At 37.0% G+C, this 22142-nt stretch overlaps 1 protein-coding gene across 1 annotated transcript in view; it reads left to right on the forward strand.

The window, feature by feature from the left end:
* DCC (DCC netrin 1 receptor) overlaps positions 1 to 22142 on the forward strand; it is a 608075-nt gene that overhangs the window by 360510 nt on the left and 225423 nt on the right. The window contains exons 8-9 of the mRNA XM_004379240.2: positions 10383 to 10531; positions 12406 to 12544. Coding sequence (XP_004379297.1) covers positions 10383 to 10531; positions 12406 to 12544 — 288 coding nt within the window. The remainder of the gene's footprint in view (positions 1 to 10382; positions 10532 to 12405; positions 12545 to 22142) is intronic.

Here is a 22142-nt window from a genome sequence, read left to right on the forward strand (position 1 = left end):
ATCTCTCCTCTCTCTCCGTTCTCTGTCAGTTTTCTCACTCCATTTGGTGCTTTGCTGAGTTCTTTATCTCTTCATTTGGTGTTTTAGGGTTTCAGGATTGTTGTATTCTCTGTTCGGCTTAGTTTTTCGGATCTTTGCTGTGGAGGGAAGACATGGTGCTTCTGCCTAGAGCGCCGTTTTGCCGGAACTCCGAATCCAATTGATTTTTGTATGTTTAGCTTGTATCCTGATAATTTTCTGAAATCTTCTATCAGTTCCACAGTAGTTTTTTTGTGGACTCTTTGGGGTTTTCTGTGTATAAGATCATATCATCTGCAAATAGGATACTTTTACTTCTTTCTTACCAATTTGGATGCCCTTTATTCCTTTTTGTAGCTTAATTGCTGTGGCTACGACCTCCAGCACAGTGTTGAATACGAGTGGTATCTGGTTCCCATTCTCAAGGTGAATGCTTTCAGACTGTCAGTTTAGGATGATGTTGGCTGTTGGCTTTGTATAAATGACCTTAACTATGTTGAGGATTTTTCCTTCTATTCCTATTTTGATGAGAGTTTTTATCAAGAATAGGTGTTGGACTTTGTCAAATGCCTTTTCTGCATTAATTGATAAGATCATGTGGTTCTTATCTTTTGTTTTATTAATGTGATGGATTACACTGTTTTTGTAATGTTGCACCACCCCTGTGTAACTAGTATGAATCCTACTTGGTCATGGTGAATTATTTTTTTAATATGTTCTTAAAGTCTATCAGCTAGAATTTTGTTGAGGATTTTTGTGTCAATGTTCATGAAGGATATTGGCCTGTAATTTTGTTTTTTGTGTGGTGTCTTTACCTGGTTTTGGTATCAGGGTTAGGCTGGCTTCATAGAATGAGTTTGGGAGTATTCCATCCTTTTCTATGCTCTGAATTACCTTTAGTAGTAGTGGTGTTAACTCTTCTCTGAAAGTTTTATAGAATTCTCCAGTGAAGTGGTCATGGCCAGGACTTTTTTTGTTGGGAATTTCAAAATTACTTTTTTGATTTCTTCTTTTCTTATAGGTTTGTTTAGTTGTTCTACCTCTGTTTGTGTTAGTTTAGGTAGGTAGTATGTTTCTAGAAATTTGTCCATTTCCTCTAGGTTTTCAAATTTGTTGAAGTACAATTTTTCATAGTATTCTGTTATGATTCTTTTAATTTCAGTTGGGTCTGTTGTGATATCACCCATCTCATTTCTTATTTGGGTTATTTGCTTCCTCTCTTGTTTTTCTTTTGTCAGTTTGGCCAGTGGTTTATCAATTTTGTTGATCTTTTCAAAGAACCAGCTTTTGGTCTTGTTAACTCTTTCAATTCTATTTCAGTTAATTCTGCTCTAATTTTTATTATTTCCTTTCTTCTGGCACCCATGGGCTTCTTTTGCTGCTCTCCTTCTACTTGTTTGAGTTGTAGGGTTAATGTTTTGATTCTGGGCCTTTGTTCTTTTTTGGATGTGTGTATTTATTGCTATAAATTGACCTCTGAGCACTGCTTTTTCTGTGTCTCAAATGTTCTGGTATGATGTGTTTTCATTCTCATTTGATTCTATGAATTTCTCTATTCTGTCCTTAATTTCTTCTGTAACCCAGTAGTTTTTGAGCACGGTGTTGTTCAGTTTCCATATATTTGATTTTTTTTCCTTGCTTTTTCTGTTATTGATTTCTACTTTTATAGCTTTATGGTCAGAAAAGATGCTTTGTAATATCTCAATGTTTTGGATTCTGTTAAGACTTGCTTTGTGGCCTAATATGTGGTCTATTCTGGAGAATGTTCCAGTGTACTGGAAAAGAAAGTATACTTGGCTGCTGTTAGGTGGACTATTCTGTATATGTCTATGAGATCAAGTTGGTTGATTGTGTCATTTAGCTCTTCTGTGTCTTTATTGAGCTTCTTTCTGGATGTTCTTTCCTTCACCAAAAGTGGTGTGTTGAAGTCTCCTACTATTATTGTGGAGCTGTCTATTTCTCTTTTCAGTGCTGTTAGAGTTTGTTTTATGTATTTTGGAGCCATGTCATTGGGTGCATAAATATTTATTATGGTTATGTCCTGCTGGTGTATTGACCATTTAATCGTTATATAGTGTCCTTCCTTATCTTTTGTGGTGTATTTTGCTTTAAAGTCTATTTTGTCAGAGATTAATATTGCCACTCCTGCTCTTTTTTGATTGTTGTTTGCTTGATATATTTTTTCCATCCTTTGAGTTAGTTTGTTTGTGTCTTTAATTCTAAGGTGTGTCTCTTGTAGGCAGCATATAGACAGATCGTGTTTTTTTATCCATTCTGCCACTCTCTGTCTCTTTATTGGAACATTTAATACGTTTACATTCAGTGTAATTTTTTATAGGTATGAGTTTAGTGCTGTTATTTTGATGTATTTTTGTGTGTGTTGTTGACAGTTTCTTTGTCCCACTTAATTTTTTGTGCTAAGTTGTTTTTCTTTATGTATATTCTTTTCATCTTTTTCAGTTTTTTTTTTTTTTTTGTATTTGCTGAGTCTTTATGTTTTTCTTGTTTTTTTTTATTTGGATGTGTAGGATTGTTAGTTTTCTTTGTGATTACCTTGATATTTACCTGTATCTTTCTAAGTTTATACCACTCTTATTTCTTTATATCGCCTTGACTTTCTCTCCATATGAAAGATTTAAGTCTACATTTTTTAGTCCCTCCTTTTTTTTGAATGTTGTCATCTTTTACATATTGACATCTCTGTTTCCTTATTTTCAGTGTATTAGGTTTGATTTATTTTTGTGACTTCCCTGTCTGGGTTAATATCTTGTTGCTCTGTCCTGTGTTCTAGCCTTGAGTTATTACCTGATGTTATTGATTTTCTAACCAGAGGACTTCCTTTAATATTTCTTGTAATTGTGGTTTGGTTTTTACAAATTCCCTAAACTTCTGTTTATCTGGAAATGCACTAATTTTGCCATCATATTTGAGAGACAGTTTTGCTGGATATATAATTCTTGGCTGGCCATTTTTTTTTTCCTTCAAGGCTTTTTATATGTCATCCCATTGCCTTCTTGCCTATATGTTTTTTGCTGAGTAGTCCGAGCTTAGTCTTAGTGACTCTTCTTTGTAGGTGACTTTTCATTTGTCCCTAGCTGCTCTTAAAATTCTCTCTTTATCTTTGGTTTTGGCAAGTTTGATTATAATATATGTTGGTGACTTTCTTTTGGGATCTAACTTGTGTGGAGTTTGATGAGCTTCTTGGATAGATATCTTCTCATCTTTCATGATATCAGGGAAGCTTTCTGCTAACAAATCTTCAATAATTTTCTCTGTATTCTCTGTTATTGCTCCCCCACCCCCCTTCTGGTATTCTAATCACTGGTAGGTTATTCCTCTTGATAGAGTCCCACATAATTCTTCACGTTTTAAAAACTCTTTTATCTGATTTTTTCTCAGTTAAGTTGGTGTCAAGTGCTCTATCTTCAGTCTCACTAATTCTGACTTCCATTGCCTCAATTCTGTTCCTATGACTTGCTATTGAGTTCTAATTCTGAAATTTTATTGTTAATCTTTTGGATTTCTGTTTGCTGTCTCTCTATGGATTCTTGCAGCCTGTTAAATTTGTCATTATGCTCTTGTATAATCTTCTTAAGTTCCACTGTTACTTTGTCTGTGTGTCCCTTGTCTTGTTATGCATTTTGCATGATCTCCTTCCTGATCTCTTGAAGAGTTCTGTATATTAGTCTTTTGAATTCTGCCTCTGGTAGTTCCAATAAGTTCTCTTCCTCCAGAAAGTTTCTTGATTCTTTGTTTTGGTGTCTTGTGGAAGCCATCATGTTCTGCCTCTTTATATGATTTGATACTGACTGTTGTCTGCAAGCTATCTATAAGTTATTATATTTATTTACTTTATGTTTGCTTACTGTGTCCTAGCTTCTTGTTCTATTTTATTTTGATATGCCCAGATAGGCTGTTTATGTGAGCTAGTTTGATTATTGGCATCTTTGAAGCTCTCACATCCTTTCAGGGGGCTAGAGCTGTTACTAGGTATGTGAGCCCAGGAGTCCGTTTACTTTTCTTGTGTGGATTCAGCTCAAGTGTCTATGCTGTCAGTCACCAAGTCTGTGGTGCAGGCTCTCACCTGCAGTCGTAGATGGGCAGGGGTGATTGGAGTAGGCACTGGTATCTGGCTGCAGGAGGAGGTCATGCACTGGTCAAGGCAGGGGACTGACTGTTGCCCCTGAGTGTCTGAGTGGAAGGCATGTCCCTGTTCCCTAGAGCATGTAGGCAGGTGGAATTTGCAGCTAGACTATGGGCGCTCAATGCTGTTGGCTATAAGGACTGGGAATCACCACTTATTCTTGGATCCCTATTGCCAGTGGCTCGGTACAGTGGGTGGAGCCACCAGTCCTCAGGCCCCTGATGTGGGTAGGTGAGGACCCTGCTTAATGGGCAGGGTGGTGTCAAATGTCAGGAATCTGCCACTCCCCCTTATAGCAGATATAGATGAAAATAGGCTTCCGGTATATACCCTCTTATACTGTGCTAATGCAGGCCTACGCTGTTGAAATGGGCCCACACAGGTCTATGCAGGGGTGAAAGGCATTCATTGTCCATGGAACCCTTATGTCTGTGCCTAGGCAAAGGGGCTGTGCCTGCCCTGAGTTCCTCGGCTTAGGGGAACTGGCAGATTATTTCTTCCTGTTTTTTAATTTATTCCCCCTCCAAAGCCGGGAGAATAGTTCAGGGCACACAACAGGTCCTTCTTCCAGCCAAGGGAGTGCAGCAATCACTGAAGCCATACCAGGACCAGAGAAGAACGAGGAGGTGGCAGGTAAATGGTAGAGAGATACTTCCTAAAGTGGGGGGATTTGATCCGCATGGTAGGTTAGACGCTTGTACTTATCTTTCACCAATTGAGCACCGTTTCTTGCTGGTTCTGGAGGTTTGAGCAGACTCTCCACCACTGGGTCTCTCCTGATGTGGAAAACGCATCCCAAGCACCACCGCTTGCCTTACCGCGTGCATCAGCCGATCCAGCCTGCAGGATGCCGGTGTCCATCAGGTCAGGTCTGACAACTCCTCACTGCTTCTGAACCATCTTTCCCTCCCCTTGCCACTCAGTCTGATTCCTCAACTTTGTCTTTGAAGTTCAGGGCTCCTAGATTGTCATATATAATTGATTCATTTGCTTTTTTGGGTCTTTGTTGTAAGAGGGTTCACAGGAAACATCTGACTACTCTGCCATCATAGGCTAACCTCCAGTATTCATATTTTAATGAATGAGGATATGAAGAAAATCTACCAGTACAATCAAATCATAAAAAACATTGCATTTTAAGTTAAATATATTAAAGTAGGGAATAATTTAAGACATTTTAAATGGCAATTAATTGTTAGAAAAGGGAAATTGGTACTTTAAACCACATAAAAAGAATGTTTTCATTTGGCTAGAAATTGGTGAAAACAGAGACTGTTATTAGTGAATCCTTGAACTAGAGGCTCTGAATGATCCTTTCCAATTCTACTGTCTATTATCTCTGCTTGAAATTCTTCTGAAACGACAAAACATGTTTTTCCCTAATAGTGTCTAATGGCTATTGTTGTTGTTGTTAGTTGCTACTGAGTTTTCTCTGACTCACGATGACCCCATACACAACTGAATGAAATTATGTCTGGTCCTGAGACATCCTCATGATCACTGGTATGCTAGAGTTGATTGTTGTGGCCACTGGGTATTTTGAGTGACTTCCAACCTAGGAGGCTCACTTTCAGAACTATATTGAACAATATTCTGTTGTGATCCATAGGATTTTCACTGGTTAATTTTCAGAAGTAGATCCCTAGTTCTTTCTTCCTAATCTGTCTTTGTCTGTAAGCTCTACTAAAATCTGTCCACCATGGGTGACCTTACACGTATTTAAAATACTGGTGGCATAGCTTCCAGTATCACAGCAACATGCAAGCCACGACAGTACAAGAAACTGACAGATGATGGCCATTAGGAAGACAGAGGAATGAAGTCGGTGAACAGCATTGAAGCTGGCGCTACCTGTATAAATCAAGTCCAAATTAATGAGACTTACTGCCTGGTCTTCTTTCATCAATAACAGTTAAGCTACATATATGTAAAGAAATTGCAAGGAAGGCAAAATGCATACAGGCTCACATGCATACAATACCTACAGACACATATACCAACTGTAGCTCTATGAGGTATGTTAGGAAAACACCATTTTCTGATCACTTGTAGTAACAACACTCAATCAACAAAATCAAATGAAATAGGCTACATATTGTCAGGCTTGTGATTTACTATAATATTTGGTAACTGTATATAAATCATTCATGTCATACACATATTAAATAACTTTTATATACCAAAAATCATACATATCCCTGTGCAAAAGTTATTGTTATTTTGTTGTTCTGGAAACATTGGATGTGATCTGACCATCCTCCCCCTTCTCAGAGCCAGGACACTAGCAGCAATAGCTGGGCTCAGCAGCGGAGGGGTGTGGCCTGATGTGTACGCTTGTGGCTCCTGGGGCTGCCTTGAGTTATAGTCTGTTCTTCCCACATCCCTGATGGGAGTGGCTGTGCTGTTGACATATCTGATTCTTACGCAGTTTCCAAGCCTGAATGATCCCCAGAGAGGCGTAGCCACCACACTCTCTTTTGCTCTAGACAGGCTGTGAACAGCTCCCATGCATGTCCCCTGCCTTGCTAGGTGGCCCTCTTACCTTGCTCTTCCTAATTCTTATGTAGCTCCCTCTGGGTGCATGGGTCATTTATGGGTTTTCTTCTATGCCATACTTGGGGCTTCAGGAAATTCTGAGAGCAACATGGTACTCCGCATACCCCTGCCTTCTCGGCAAAGTTGCCACCTATTTTGAATGTAATGGGTCAAGTGAGGTGCAAGTTTATTTTCTTCTATTTTGCTCCCCCAAAATTTGAGTCAATTGGATTTCTGTTTCCCATCACTCCATTGTACATTAACAGTACAGAGGAGCAGAAACTTCCCCCAAACTGCCTACTCTTCCCCTCTCCCAGACACCCACCTGCCTCCCAGTCAGAGTAGTTTTCCCCTGGGAAACCACAACATTAGCTCTTCCACATTTGTAAATGTGTCACATCTCACAACAGGAACAATGCCCTTTGAATTTGGTTGTTTTAATTCTGAGCCTGTGCTCTCAGACTTGAGCCATGTTCACTGCAATGTCCTTTCAATTTAACCACCAGAGACCAAGAAGGAATGCTTCCCATTAATACTTCACACATCACTGGGTCACATGTATTTGCACTGTTAACTAGCAGAACCTTGGCTGTCTCACCTTCAACATATATCTTAAGCAGCTCACTCCATCTCAATACCCTATCTTCTTTCTCTGTCTCCTTTCCTTAGAAAATAATGGATTCCAAATCAGAAATGCCCCATGTTTAAATGTTTGCATTGTCTTTGTGAATGTAATTATCCTTGTGTCAGTAATCATAGAAGCATACAAATTATTTCTTTGTGTTTTTTATTACTATTTGGGAAAATATTGTACTGTAACAGTCCAGCTAAACAATACCAATGGGCAGGTTATTTATTTATTTTTGTATTCTTCCCCCCATGAAGCAAAACAGCTGCTTCATTATAATGCCATTCTAAACGTGTCACTGAAAACTGTGACTTAAGACAAGACGCTCAGTTGTTCAATATTGTTTCCTAATGTACCCTTTGTGGAACAAGGGTTTCTTCATAGAAAAATGGCCTATTCCTGAGAGAGTACTGAGGTTGTTGCCTCTCATTAAGTGTCTACTGTCAAAATACAACTGTTTGGGAGCCACAATTCGCAAATCGGAAGAAATAACAGACAAAAGAGGAATGGGGTAAAGGCAAGAGAGAATCTTATAGAAATTGACTGAAAAGGAAGACATCACTCTGGAGTCATGAAAAATATGCATATGTGTATTATATGTGCCTATACGTGCATATGCATCTTAGCTCTGTTAGCTTGAAGGACCTAGAAGCAGAGATACTCAAGTAGCAATGAACACACCTAGCACCTAAATCTGACCTGTAATACGATTCCTTTGAGAAATGTCTGATTCCAGAGCTGGGCAGGATCAAGATGATCCTGGCATACTTTATCACACAAGAAAGAAAGTGTTATAAAAATGATAGGCCATGTCACAAGGACGGAGCAACCAGCTTGAAGAAGTTGTCAATGGTCAATTCTGGGACAATTTGCACACCAAATAAAGTAAGAACAGTAATGAATTATAGACCATAAAAATTGGGAATCCATGTGTCCATACAGGTAAATAAAGAGAGAGAGAAAAATGGGCTCTTGCTTCTGGTAGAATATAAATGTCAATTGATAAATATGGGAGAAGTGCTGGCATATATAGAGAGAGAGAGCAAGAGAGAGAGAAGGGAAATGGAGAAACAGATAGAAATGATAAAATACATGGAGCAGAGTGAAAACAATGAGTAAATCTGGGTAAAATGTATATGAGTGTTATATGAACTATTCTTATTTCTAAATTTTTTTCTGCAGTTTTGAAATTATCTCCAAGTAAAAAGTTTTCTTTTTTCCTTAATTAAAAAAAAAAGAACACTTGTTAAGGTGAAAAAATGTAATTGTCAAGAACAAGCATTCTCAAGATTTTGGGGTTAATGGGAAAATATGTGTAGGTGGCATAAAATATGTTTCTGACATGAAAATACTTTTTTCCAAATAAATGTGTGAGCAGTGATGCTGTAAGGAGCCTATGTTCCATGGAACAAATTCTGAAAAATATCTAGAGACACACTACTGGTTTCAATGGTGATCTAAGAGATGTACCATTCAGATATCACATCAGCCAGTTTCTTATATGCTGTTTTTATTATGGAAGTTCAAACTTAAAGAATTATATTAGGGGCCTAGAATGTATATCTGTCCAAATGTAGGTGGTATCCAAGGCTGGGGGAAGTACACAGCGTTTGTAACTTAAGATTGTAGTTATACTTGCATTGGTGAGACTGTTTATTTTAGGTAACAATAACTAGCATGAGAATTACATTTACATTTACAAAACATATATTTATATTCAGGTGCATAGTTTCATGCACAAAATCAAAATCTCCAAATACTGAAAACTGGAGGTTTTTCCTAACTCATTTGGCAGCCAAACCTAACCTGACCTTACGGAAGGCTGTTTGTGTTATTGTTAGGTGCCATCAAGTAGGCGCCAACTCATGGTGACCCTGTGTATAACAGATGGAAACACTGCCCAATCCTGTGCCATCATCCTGATCTTTGCTATGTTTAAGTCCGTTATTTTGGCTATTGTGTATTTTGAGTCTCTTCTAGACTAGGGAGCTCATCTTCCAGCACTGTATTGGACAATATTCTCTTGTGAGCCATAAGGTTTTCATTGGTCAGTTTTTGAAAGTAGATTGCCAAGCCTTTCTTCCTGGTCTGTCTTAGTCTAGAAGCCTCACTGAAACCTGTTCACCATGGGTGGCCCTGCTGGTATTTGAAGTACCGGTGGGATAGCATCCAGCATCACAGCAACACACAAGTCACCACAATATGGCAAACTGACAGATAAGTGGTGGAGACTATTTATAATCTTTAATAATTCCACTTGATGTAAATATTCATATAATTTGCTGCAAATATATAATTGCATTTGATAACTGGATGCTGTGGCAGGTCCCACTAAGGAGTTACATAAGACACTGCCTGTGCACCACATTACCTTTCTGTAATCTGAAAATTTCTGAATCTTGAAACACATCTGGCCACAAGTATTTTGGTTAAGCAATTGTGGAACTGTGTTAACAAATTTCATTAACAAGCAAGCTTGATTAAGTAAAGAAATACTTATGAAAGAAAATGGAATACTAGAAAATGAAATGGAAAATGAAATCTTGAACTTCATTTAAAGGACCCAGGATTGGGCAAGATTTTAAAATGCTGACTTAAATAAAGACAATATGGTAAATTGCTCATAGCTATCCTGCCTATTTGGATTATAAATAGAACTATAATATACAAGTGTTCTAAACATATATTCTCATTGCTTTCTGCAGTTATTAGCAATACACAGACAAAGACACACTGGTATAGTGGAAAATTTTCTAGACTAAGTATTTAGATTAAGAATTCCATTCTTTCTCTGCCATTATGTTAGTCACTTAAACTCTTTGGCCAGTTTCCTTAGCTGTAAAATAAAATAAATAATTTAGATTAATATAAGATCTCTTTTGAATTTTAAAATGAAATAAATTCTAAAATTCTATTGTGTTTTATGTTCTTATCCCATGTGGTTCTAAAAAATAGTAGATGCTGCTATATGTAATTTCCAAGAACTCTAAAAGGTGTCATTCTGCTTGTTTTGAGAAAGGGAATCCTCTTATATTAATCAATTTCTTTTTATTACAGTGCAAGTTCCAGGGCCAGTAGAAAACCTGCAAGCTGTATCTACCTCACCTACCTCAATTCTTATTACCTGGGAACCCCCTGCCTATGCAAATGGGCCAGTCCAAGGTTACAGATTGTTCTGTACTGAGGCCGCCACAGGAAAAGAACAGGTAGGCAAGAGATTGGGCCATACTGCTTACCTCAAGTGGATGGCTCGAGGGCTAAGGGGCTAAGAAACAGCAGAAAACCTGCAAGTGCTTGATTCAGTCCAGTATTCAGCAGATTAATTGGATAGCTGATTAGTTTTAAAACACTTGTTACTGGAAACTTTAAGTAATTTAATTGAATTCTGGTGTCAAGCAAGGCAAATGGGCAATGAAATGGAGTCAAAATAAAGGATGCCAATGTTCGGTTTAAGAATGCAATGTCCTGGGCCAGCATATCCACATTTGTATAAACTGGCCTGGAACCAGAAGTCATTGGCATTTTCATCTTTATCCTAAAGGATTATTGCCCCTGTACTTAATGGCCTCAGCCAAACCATTTTTCTCATTCTGATATATTTTATGTTATTCCTGTCCTCTCCCTGTCATCCAACCAGTTGCCATCAAGTTGATTCTGACTTATGGTGACCCTATGTGTGTCAGAGTAGAACTGTGCTCCGTTGGATTTTCAATGGCTGTAATCTTTTGGAAGTATATTACACCAGGCCTTTCTTCTGAGGCATGTCTGGATGGACTTGAACCTCCAATGTTCAGTTAGCAGCTGAGCACATTGACTGTTTGCACCATCCAAAGACTTCACTGCCAGGCTATCATTTATCACTTTTCATTGTTTTCAGTTCACCTTCCTGTAAAAGCCTGCCCTCCTCCTACTTATACATTGCCTCTAATCTGCAGTTAGACAGCTGGAATTAGAATTTCAGGTAAAGTAAGAGTGAAGAAGTCTTTAGTGAGGCACATGAAACTCAGCAGTTCTCTTCGGTGACATGTATATGACTGTTGAGATGTCTTACTTCCAGATTCTCAACTTTGTGTAGGGTAAAAATAAATAGGCAGGTTTGTAATTCAAGTGGAAAGACAGAGACACGACCTCGGTATATCTGGGTTATTACTATGTGTTGTGAAGATTGACAAGCATAGTGTAATATACATGCAAATCTGAACGATTTGGATTTTTTATTTTAAGATGTGTTTTGCAACAGTTCTATTCAGACATAATTCAAATCCCAACCTATGTCGTAAAATGAGCATTACTAAGAGCTTCTCCTATATAATCTCTTTTTTTTAATTTTTTTTTTTGCTGTCCCCATGCTATTTTAGCTCTTGTTTTTCACCTTTTCATGCTATCTACTTTTCTATATATTTTAGTTCTTCAGTAATGCTTTTTTACCAAATGCTTTAAATAAATTCAAAAATGGAATCAGTCGAGATGGAGATGTGTGTGTGGATCACCATGCAGGGCTAAATAATGGGTCTTCTAGAGCGAATTGGCTATGATTTCCTCAGTGACCTTGACCTCCAGTACCTCATTTTCTGCAGCTTTAAAGTGGTGAAAACAGTTCAAACCTACCTCCCAGCATTTTGGGAGATAAAAATTGTGGCAAAGTATCTGTCAATTTCAAGAACCATGGGTATATTTCGTCAGAGGAAGGAAGAAAGTTATTGTTTCTTGGCAAATTATTCCATTTGGGCTACACGAGCAATTCTCTGTTCCTATGGACTTTGCAAGCTGCTCTCTACCTGCCAGGTTATCTGTATGGGCAGAATAACCCACACTGCTCAATGTATCACGTACTGTTAAACAAATTGGAGCTTAATGACTGTAAAAATAGCATGCTGCTGTTTTAACAAGGAGTCTGCAGAGGATTTGGGGCTTTAGTAGGGGAGTCTTTGTCACGGGTTAGGTTTTACAGCAGCTCATTGTAAGGCAAGCGTGTAGTTTTGTCAGTAAGAGTCTAATATCCCATCTGCTGATTACACAGAATGCCATTTCTGCTTTAATGTGCCTCCTTAATAACAGTTTGGGCTTTTTATGTCTCCAGAATATAGAGGTTGATGGACTATCTTATAAACTGGAAGGCCTGAAAAAATTCACGGAATATAATCTTCGATTCCTAGCTTACAATCGCTATGGGCCAGGAGTATCTACTGATGATATAACAGTGGTTACCCTCTCTGATGGTAAGTTAATGACAGTGAAACTTCATTTAAATATTTGGTATAATAAAAAAGAATATTGTATATATGTCAACATTCCATTTTCAGGGCTCTCTGACTGAAATTTTCAAGAAGATCTATTAGCATAAAACAGAAATCGGGCTAATTCACTCACATTACTATATTCAAATTTAAACTTTCAAGGTATATAATCTGAGTCAAGGATGTACTAGTTGGGGATCCCCAAAGTATGAGGACTCCCTAAGAGCTCAGATTAAATTGTCTGTTTTTTTTATTTTATTTCTATACATACACTAATAAACACACACACACACATTTATGCAGGTCTGTGAACAAATTTGTATTGGCAAGTTTCTTCTTGCACCTTTTCTCATGGGGAGAGACTATTAACATTGTAAACTCACAATCCCCCTATATATACAGCTTAATTTAAAATATATCATAAAGAATTCAGCATTAGAAGTATTAAAACTGAGATATGAAAATGTATACCTTCAGTTGCTCATTGCCAAAGAAATGAGAGATTAGACACGTTTTCTTAAATGCCGTAAAAGAGAGAAAGAACTTGGAATGAAGACTATAGATTTAATAAAGGGGAAATTAGAGAGCTAAGGAGTAGGCAATAATGAAATGTTGGGAAATCTAATAAAAAGTGAAAATAAAGTACAGTGGAATCTATTATGTGGTCACAGTGAGAACTCAGGCAGGTACAGAAATACAGACATGACCCCCATGAATATTAAAAAGATAACAAGCCATCTTTTTTCAGCAATAGTTCCCATACTGGTCTGTGTAATTCTATAAATTATTGATCATTTAAATTAAGAGAAAATTACTTTTAGCTTTGATTCCCTGGCTGATCCATCATTCTTTAATCTAGGAATGTATGGATGGATATTCCATACAATTTTCAATGGGACAAAGAAGACGATGCATGTTACTAAGCCCAGCAAAAACAAGATGTGAAAGTAATGCTCATTTGCAGTTTCAACTTAGAAAAAAATGTGTTTCATATGTGATACCACTTCAATATCTTTTTTAGTGCAGTTCTTATGCTCATCCATCCAATTCTGTTATTGAAGACAGAAAGGAGTATTTATTGGCAGAATAAATTAATTCGCAACTTATAATTAAAAAAATAAAAGAAAAACAAATGAAAATGAATAATTTACATAATTTATGTAGATTTGATTCACACTCTGAACTGTAATACTGTGGCCCCATTCTCACTTCAGTTTTAAATGTCATAAGTGAGAAAGACCCATTATTACTCATTAGCCCAAGAATTATCCTTTGAAAGTGTTACAACGTTTAGGATTTAGAAAACGCCTGTCACTAAATAAAAGGATTTCATGACCGTAACCCCAATAAGCATTGCTGTGCAAAGTGATCAGACGCCTTTGATAGGAGAAAGCAGGGACTTCGTGGCCCCTTCACTGTGGGCACCCTGACCTCATCTGCTTCTGCCTTCACTATCAGCTCATCTCTTGTAATTCTCAATGATAAGAACTCCCACATTCTTGATTTCCACTCCTTTATTATCCAGACCCCTTCTATCTACTTCAATCTGATGTCTTCTCTCTACTGAGGCTGTTCATGCTGAGGTCACAATGACATTTAGGTGTTTTTAATCACATTTAATAGTCATATTCTTCCCATCCCTCAGTCATGAAGCCTTCTTCTCCTCAGACGTTTTGGATGTTAAAAGGAGAATATTGTGAAAATTAAATGTGCTAATCCATGTAAGCACCTAAAAAAGTGCATGGCATATATTTCAGTGTTTAATAAATGTTATCTATGCCAATATGCTCTTCTCTTTTTCCCATTACACTTTTTGTTGTTGTTGTCAGTTGTCATCAAGTAGGCTCCAACTCATGGCGACCCTATGTGTCACAGAACAAAACAGAACCTTGTACCCAGACCCGTGCCATCTTCATGCTTGTTGGTATGTTTGAGTCCATTGTTGTGGCTAAATTGTCAGTCCATCTCATTCAGGGTTTCCCTCATTTTCACTGACCCTCTGTTTCACCAAACAGTATATCCTTTTCTAGCAATTGGTCACAAGCTCCTTAATATAAGGGATGATGTTATCTTTGTCTTTGTATTCCTCCTAACTCACTAAATATTTATTGAATTAATCAGACAGTTCAGCCAAAACTATAAAAATGTTTGTGTGTATAGTATCTTTAGGTCCCATTTGTCCCATTTGTGGGACTAATTTAATATACGCCTATATCTAAAAGAATCTGTGTTGTAGAGAACATTAGATTTCTTATTATGTCAGAGTAATTCTTATCATAAAAATTTATGCTGGGGCCAGAGGAAAACTGAATAAAAATGAAACACAAATACATTTTTTTTTTTGACTTATTTATTCCAATGGCTTCTTTCTCCCTGTTGTGTTAAGATGCTTGCAAAGATTTTTACCCAGATGACCTGTCATCTCTAATGTACCTCTGCTTAAATTTTTTTCTGGGTAGAAACATTGTATTTTATTTATTTCCTTACCATTGGTCGATAGAGGACCACTACTTTAAAGCACTGGAAATTTAGAGTCTAAGATCTAGGAAGTCTAATACTTAGTATATAACTTAATTAGTTTGCTAGTTTGTTCCAAAACACTGTCTCTTGAACTGGTTAACACGTGTAGGTGAGGAGTTGCATTTGCAGCGTTTATCAATGAATTAACAATCATGAATATCCATTCCATCTTGCCTTGTGCCCAAAAACAGTGGGGCCCAATTTCACAGGCAAACATGTCTATAAGAATGTGCTTCTTACTGATATCACTAATATTTATTGAGTACTTAACTAGCACAACTCTGCTCTAAACATTTGACATTATTAATCTTTTATCCTCCCAACACTTTATTTTTCCCCATTTTACAGATGACACAATGGAGTTAGAAAGAGGTCACAAAAGGTAGTAAGCAGCAGAGGTAGTTCACGTAAGCTAGTAAATAGAGGGATGGGATTTAATGTGAAAGCATACTGAGTTTCTCTTATTCTATAATAAATGCCCTATATTTCTTCTGTAAGCAAAAAAGCTTGTAATTCAATATTAATTATTTTGATCCACAAGTTGTGTATACATGACAACACACATTTGCTAAGGGGACGAATTCAGGTGCCTATAAGTACGGGGATTCATTTACAAATGTACGGGGAGCTTGGTCTGTCGGACAAAATGTCTCATCACCGTGTGTTTCAAATCAGCAGGCTCCACTATATTGAGGGGAGTTTCCAGACCAAACACCCCTGACTGGCTTTAATGAACCTATTGTAAATGATAAATTACTTGACATTTTGAAGAGAAAAGCAATGAACTACATCCTTCCCCTCTGCCTCTTGAGACAATGAGACATCTTGGGATGACAAATACAGAAAAGCCAAGATAGATGTGGATTCCCCTCCCTTCCACCAAGCATCTAGTCTTCCCTGTTGTATCCATTTTCCTCTAAATAATATAGAAATTGGTAGTGAGAAGAAAGGAGTAGGGATGGGTAACTAAAAATTCTGTAGAAAAATTCTCTACTTTTCCTTCCCGACTATGCATAAGACTAGAATAGCCAGTGGAAAGAAAGAGAAATTTGTATTACAAATAGATAGAAAAATATGTAAACACTTCATTATAAGAATCTTTAGAATTTTATTGTATTGGCTTTTGATTCCTAATGCAGAAAATATCCCTCTTGCTTTAAAAATTGTGTAGTTACAAAAAGAAGAACATTTACATTTTTTTGGTATCTAGTATAATCTTGACTTTCTGGAAATGAGAAGTTAAATACCATTTATAAATTTAAATTCCAGTGACATTGAAGATTACATAAAACCTAGCATAGTACCTAGAATGTTGTTGTTGTTAGGTGTCCTCAAGTCAGTTCCGACTCATAGTGACCTTATGTACTAAGAACGAAACACTGTCTAGTCCTGTGCCATCCTCACAATCGTTGTTACGCTTGAGCCCATTGTTGAAGCTACTATGTCAATATATCTCATTGAGGGTCTTTCTCTTTTTTGCTGACCCTCTACTTTACCAAGCATGATGCCCTTCTCCAGAGACTGATCCCTTCTGATAACAAGTCCAAAGTATGTAAGCTGTAGTCTTGCGTCTTGCCATCCTTGCTTCTAAGGAGCATTCTGGTTGTACTTCTTCCAAGACAGATTTGTTAGTTCTTTTGGAAATCTATGATATATTCAACATTCTTTGCCAACACCACAATTCAAAGGTGTCAATTCTTCTTCAGTCTTCCTTATTCATTGTCCAGATTTTGCATGCATATGACGTGATTGAAAATACAATGGCTTGAGTCAGGCACACCTTAGTCTTCAAGGTGACATCTTTGCTTTTCAATACTTTAAAGAAGTCATTTGCAGCAGATTTGTCCAATGCAATGCATCTTTTGATTTCTTGACTGCTGCTTTCATGGGTGTTGATTGTGGATCCAAGTAAAATGAAACCCTTGACAACTTCAATTTTTTCTCCGTTTATCATGATGTTGTTTATTGGTCCAGTTGTGAGGATTTTTGTTTTCTTTATGTTAAGGTATAATCCATACTGAAGGCTGTGGTCTTTGATCTTCATCAGTAAGTGCTTTAAATCCTCTTCGCTTTCAGCAAGCAAGGTTGTGTTATCTGCATAACACAGGTTGTTAATGAGTCTTCCTCCAATCCTGATGTCCCATTCTTCTTCATATAGTCCAGCTTCTCAGATTATTTGCTGAGCATACAGATTGAATAGGTATGGTGAAAGGATACACCCTGATGTACACCTTTCCTGACTTTAAATCACATAGTATCCCCTTGGTTTGTTCAAACAACTGCCTCTTGGTCTATGTACAGTTTCCCCATGAGCACAATTAAGTGTTCTGGAATCCCTATTCTTCACAATGTTATCCATAATTTGTTATGATCTACACAGTTGAATGCCTTTGCATGGTCAATAAAACACAGGTAGACATCTTTTTGGTATTCTCTGCTTTCAGCCAGGATCTACCTGACATCAGCAATGATATCCCTGGTTCCACATCTTCTTCTGAATCTGGCGTGAATTTGTGGCAGTTCACTGTCGATATACTGCTGCAGCCGTTTTGAATGATCTTCAGCAAAATTTTACTTGCTTGTGATTTTAATAATATTGTTCAATAATTTCCACATTCAGTTGGATCACTTTTCTTGGGAATAGGCATAAATATGGGTCTCTTCCAGTTGGTTGGCCAGGCAGCTGTCTCCCAAATTTCTTGGCATAGACGTGTGAGCACTTTCAGCGCTGCCTTTGTTTGTAGAAACACCTCAACTGGTATTCCATCAATTCCCAGAGCCTTGTTTTTCTCCAATGCCTTCAGTGCAGCTTGGACTTCTTCCTTCAGTACCATTGGTTCCTGATCATATGCTACCTCCTGAAATGGTTGAATGTCGACCAATTCTTTTTGGTATGATGATTCTGTGTATTCCTTCCATCTTCTTTTGATGTTTCCTGTGTTGTTTAATATTTTCCCCATAGAATCCTTCACCATTGCAACTCGAGGCTTGAATTTTTTCTTCAGTTCTTTCATCTGGAGAAATGCCTAGCGCGTTCTTCCCTTTTGATTTTCTATCTCCAGCTCTTTGCACATGTCATTATAATAATTTTCTTTGCCTTCTTGAGCTGCCATTTGAAATCTTCTGTTCAGTTCTTGTACTTCATCATTTCTTCCTTTTGCTTTAGCTACTTGACGTTCAAGAGCAAGTTTCAGAGTTTCTTCTGACATCCATTTTGGTCTTTTCTTTCCTGTCTTTTTAATGACCTCTTGCCTTCTTCATCTATCATGTCCTTGATGTCATTCCACAACTCGTCTGGTCTTCGATCATTAGTGTTCAACATGTCAAATCTATTCTTGAGACTCTACATGTGAACCTTGCCAGATTGAATACAAAGGAATCAAATCAACTACATCAGTGGAAAGAGACGATAGAAAAGCTCAATACCATCAGTCAGAACAAGGCCAGGGGCCGACTGTAGAACAGACCATCAGTTGCTCATAGGCAAGTTCAACTTGAAACTGAAGAAAATTAGAACAAGTCTATGAGATGCAAAGTATGTCCCTGAGTATATCCCACCTGAATTTAGAGACCATCTCAAGAATAGATTTGACACGTTGAACACTAATGACAGTACCTAGAATAAAACATTATAAATCTAATTTATCTTCTTTTTTCCTTCAAAATTCAATCACCTATCATAAATTAGGTTAGTATTATGGAAATTTTGTTTTGATATTATTTAGTTGGCTAAAAGTGTGTGTGATATGATTATCAAAATATGATATGGCATGTGTCTTAGTCATCTAGTGCTGCTATAACAGAAATACCGCAAGTGGATGGCTTTCACAAAGAGAAATTTATTTTCTCATAGTCTAGCAGGCTAGAAGTCTAATTTCAGGGCGTCAGCTGTGGTGAAGTCTTTCTCTCTCTGTCGGCTCTGGAGGAAGGCCCTTGTCATCAATCTTCCCCTGGACTAGGAACTTCTCTGCCCAGGAACCCCAAGTCCAAAGGACACACTCTGCTCCTGGTACTGCTTTCTTGGTGGTATGAGTTCCCCCATTCTCTGCTTGCTTCCCTTTCCTTTTATCTCTTGTAAGATAAAAGGTGATGCAGGCCACATGCTAGGGAAACTCCCTTTACATTGGATTAGGGATATGACCTTAGTAATGGTGTTATATAATCCCACCCTAATCCTCTTTAACATAAAATTACAATCACAAAATGGAGGACAACCACACAATACTGGGAATCATAGCCCAGCCAAATTGATACACAAAGTTTTTGGAGACCATAATTCAATCCATGACAGCATGTAAGTATTACAATAATTTGTTAAGTATAAACTAGATTTTTCCATGTTTAAGGATTTATTATCTTAATCAATAATAATAAGACATCAATTCCAAACCTTGCTTTTAAAGGATTTTTTTCCCAAAAGTTTTGAAATTATATGATCTACAGCATAATATTATTTTCAGTGTGTACTTGTTTTAATTTTCAGTGCTTTATAGAATATTATGAATATGGTCCATGTCCAATTCTGCCTTATTGTAAGGTTATTGGTTGATTTAGTGCTTCAGATCACATATATTGTGGTTATTTCCAGCTAATCTCTTTCCTCTTTCAAAGAAAGGGAATTTATAGATTATTTTATTAAAGACTCTGTCATCTTCCCTTTCCTAGAGACTGGACTGGAACATCCAATGGTCTGTGAAAAGGTAGTTCAGGAAGACTCATTTCATAACATAGCATTTGTAGAGTTGAGAAGATAGGAAAGACTGCCAGATGCAGGACAGCCCTTCTAATTCATTTTAGCTCTAGAGAAAATTGATGTTTTAATAATAGTAACATGAATATGGAGTATGAGATGGAAAAGAATAAAAATTTTTGTAGATGGGTTTTGGAGAAACTGATCTGTTAACAAAATCATTCTTTAATAACATCCCTAAAAAGGATATCCAAATACCAGCAATCATGTGAAAAGATTTTCAACATGACTAGTCATCAGGGAAAACAGATCGAAACCATACTGAGGTTCCATTACACACCTACTAAATAACTAAAATTTAAAGTATGGAAAATATCAAATGCTGGCCAAAATATGGTGCCCAGAACATTCCTACATTGTTAATGGGAGTGTAAATGGGTACAGCCATTTTGGAAAACTGACCAGGTATATAGTGAAGGGAAATGAATGCAGTTGTCCACCAAAGACATGCAGAAGTATGTTCTTAGCAGATTTATTCACACAGCCCCAAGCTGGAAATGATCCAAAAGCCATTCAACAGTGAAACGGATAAATATTGAGTAATACAGTAGAAAGCTCAAGAACAAGCTAAACTAATCTATGGTGTTAGAGTCGTTAGAAGAGTGGTTGCTTCGGGTACTAACTAGGAAGAGACACAAGTGAGCTTTCCAGAATAACAAAAATGTTCTATATTTTGATCTAAGTGGAAGTGAACTAGGAATACACACAAACATACACACACACATACCTTCATCAAGTTACATTCTTAAGATTTGGGCACTTCATAGTATGCCTCAATTACAAAAATAAAATTACAACAAAAAATAACTTGTGACCAAAACTTTATTATGTCTTCTAATCTTTGTATTCATTCATTCAGTCAGCAAATATTACTGAGTCTGTACCATGTGCCAGACACTCTTCTAGATATTGAGGATATAGCACCTAATGAGGCAAAAAAATCTCTGTTCTCATGGAGACTGCATTTTGAATTTAATAAGAAAATCATAATATGCACTAAAAAATTAAATACTAGTCTATTTCCTAAATTATGAAATTTTTAAAACAAGACTGTTGATGTAATTTATGAAAAGGAAATGTCATATGACCATTTGATCCAAAGCTACATTAGCCACAACCATTATCAAGCACTAAGACAAGAAGTCCAACATCAAAACAAAATAAATGATTGTCATTCTAATCACATCCAGAAAGGTCCAAAAACAAACCAAACCCGTTGTCGTCGAGTCGATTCTGACTCATAGCGACCCTGTAGGACAGAGTAGAGCTATCCCACAGGGTTTCCCAGGAGTGGCTGGTGGATTCAAACTGCCAACATTTTGCTTAACAGCCACAGAAAGGCCTAGGAACTAATATTTAAGTAAGTATTAATTTATTCGTTCAACCATTCAGTCAGTAAATAGTAAGTGACTATCAGTTTGAAAATATAAAAATGAGTCAGACATATACCATATCTTCATGGTGACTATTTTTCAGAAAGTAAAATCAGAGTAGGGCATAGATAAATATGGGGTAAATATAAGTATCCTAGGAAAATAAGCATATGGTCTAAGTATGAGGAAAATAAGGGAAAACATAAAAAAAAATGACCCTTAAATTCTTGGAAATGCCTGCGAGCATTTCTTTTCTATTAAATTCAACAATGTATCCTGGAAAGTACAGGGGCTACTCATTTGATAGATTAATATGTGTTCAGTCTTTATTGAATGCTGCTCCTATTCTAATTGTGGGGCAGGAAACTATTTTGTTTATGATTCATTCCAGACATTTCTAATAATCCCTGGCACATAATAGCCATTCAGTGAATAGTTGTCTGTAAATAACTCACATGATAGAATATTCACTTTTTTTATATAGTAAAAGATTCATTACAAGTGCTCAAAAGAGAGTCATATATGTTCTTCCTTCTGCCATGAAGAAGTAGAGTAATCAGAATGTAGGTAAGATATAGGAAATACCTAAATCCACAAAGGAGGGGGGCGAAAAAACCTACTCCTTTGTTAATAGAATTGACTCAGCAAATACTATTTTGTAACCTGCTTTCATCTATGACACAAAGGTTTAATTACGTATACCTGAAAACTGGGATATATTTCCAAGTATTTTTCCTTTTTGCTTTTTAAGAGATAATAAAGATTGCATTGAAGGGATTAAGCAACATGAGTGACCGTTAGAATGACGTATTACAACATAAAACCAGGCAGATCCTTAAATGCACGAATATCTTAAGGCTTTAAAATCACTCTAGGAAATCTCCTTTGTGTTTTTATTGGTTTCTCTGTGCAGGTTATCACAAGAAAGCTGTAATTA

Source organism: Trichechus manatus, unplaced genomic scaffold (assembly GCF_000243295.1).
Source record: "Trichechus manatus latirostris isolate Lorelei unplaced genomic scaffold, TriManLat1.0 scaffold00063, whole genome shotgun sequence".
NCBI lineage: Eukaryota > Metazoa > Chordata > Mammalia > Sirenia > Trichechidae > Trichechus > Trichechus manatus.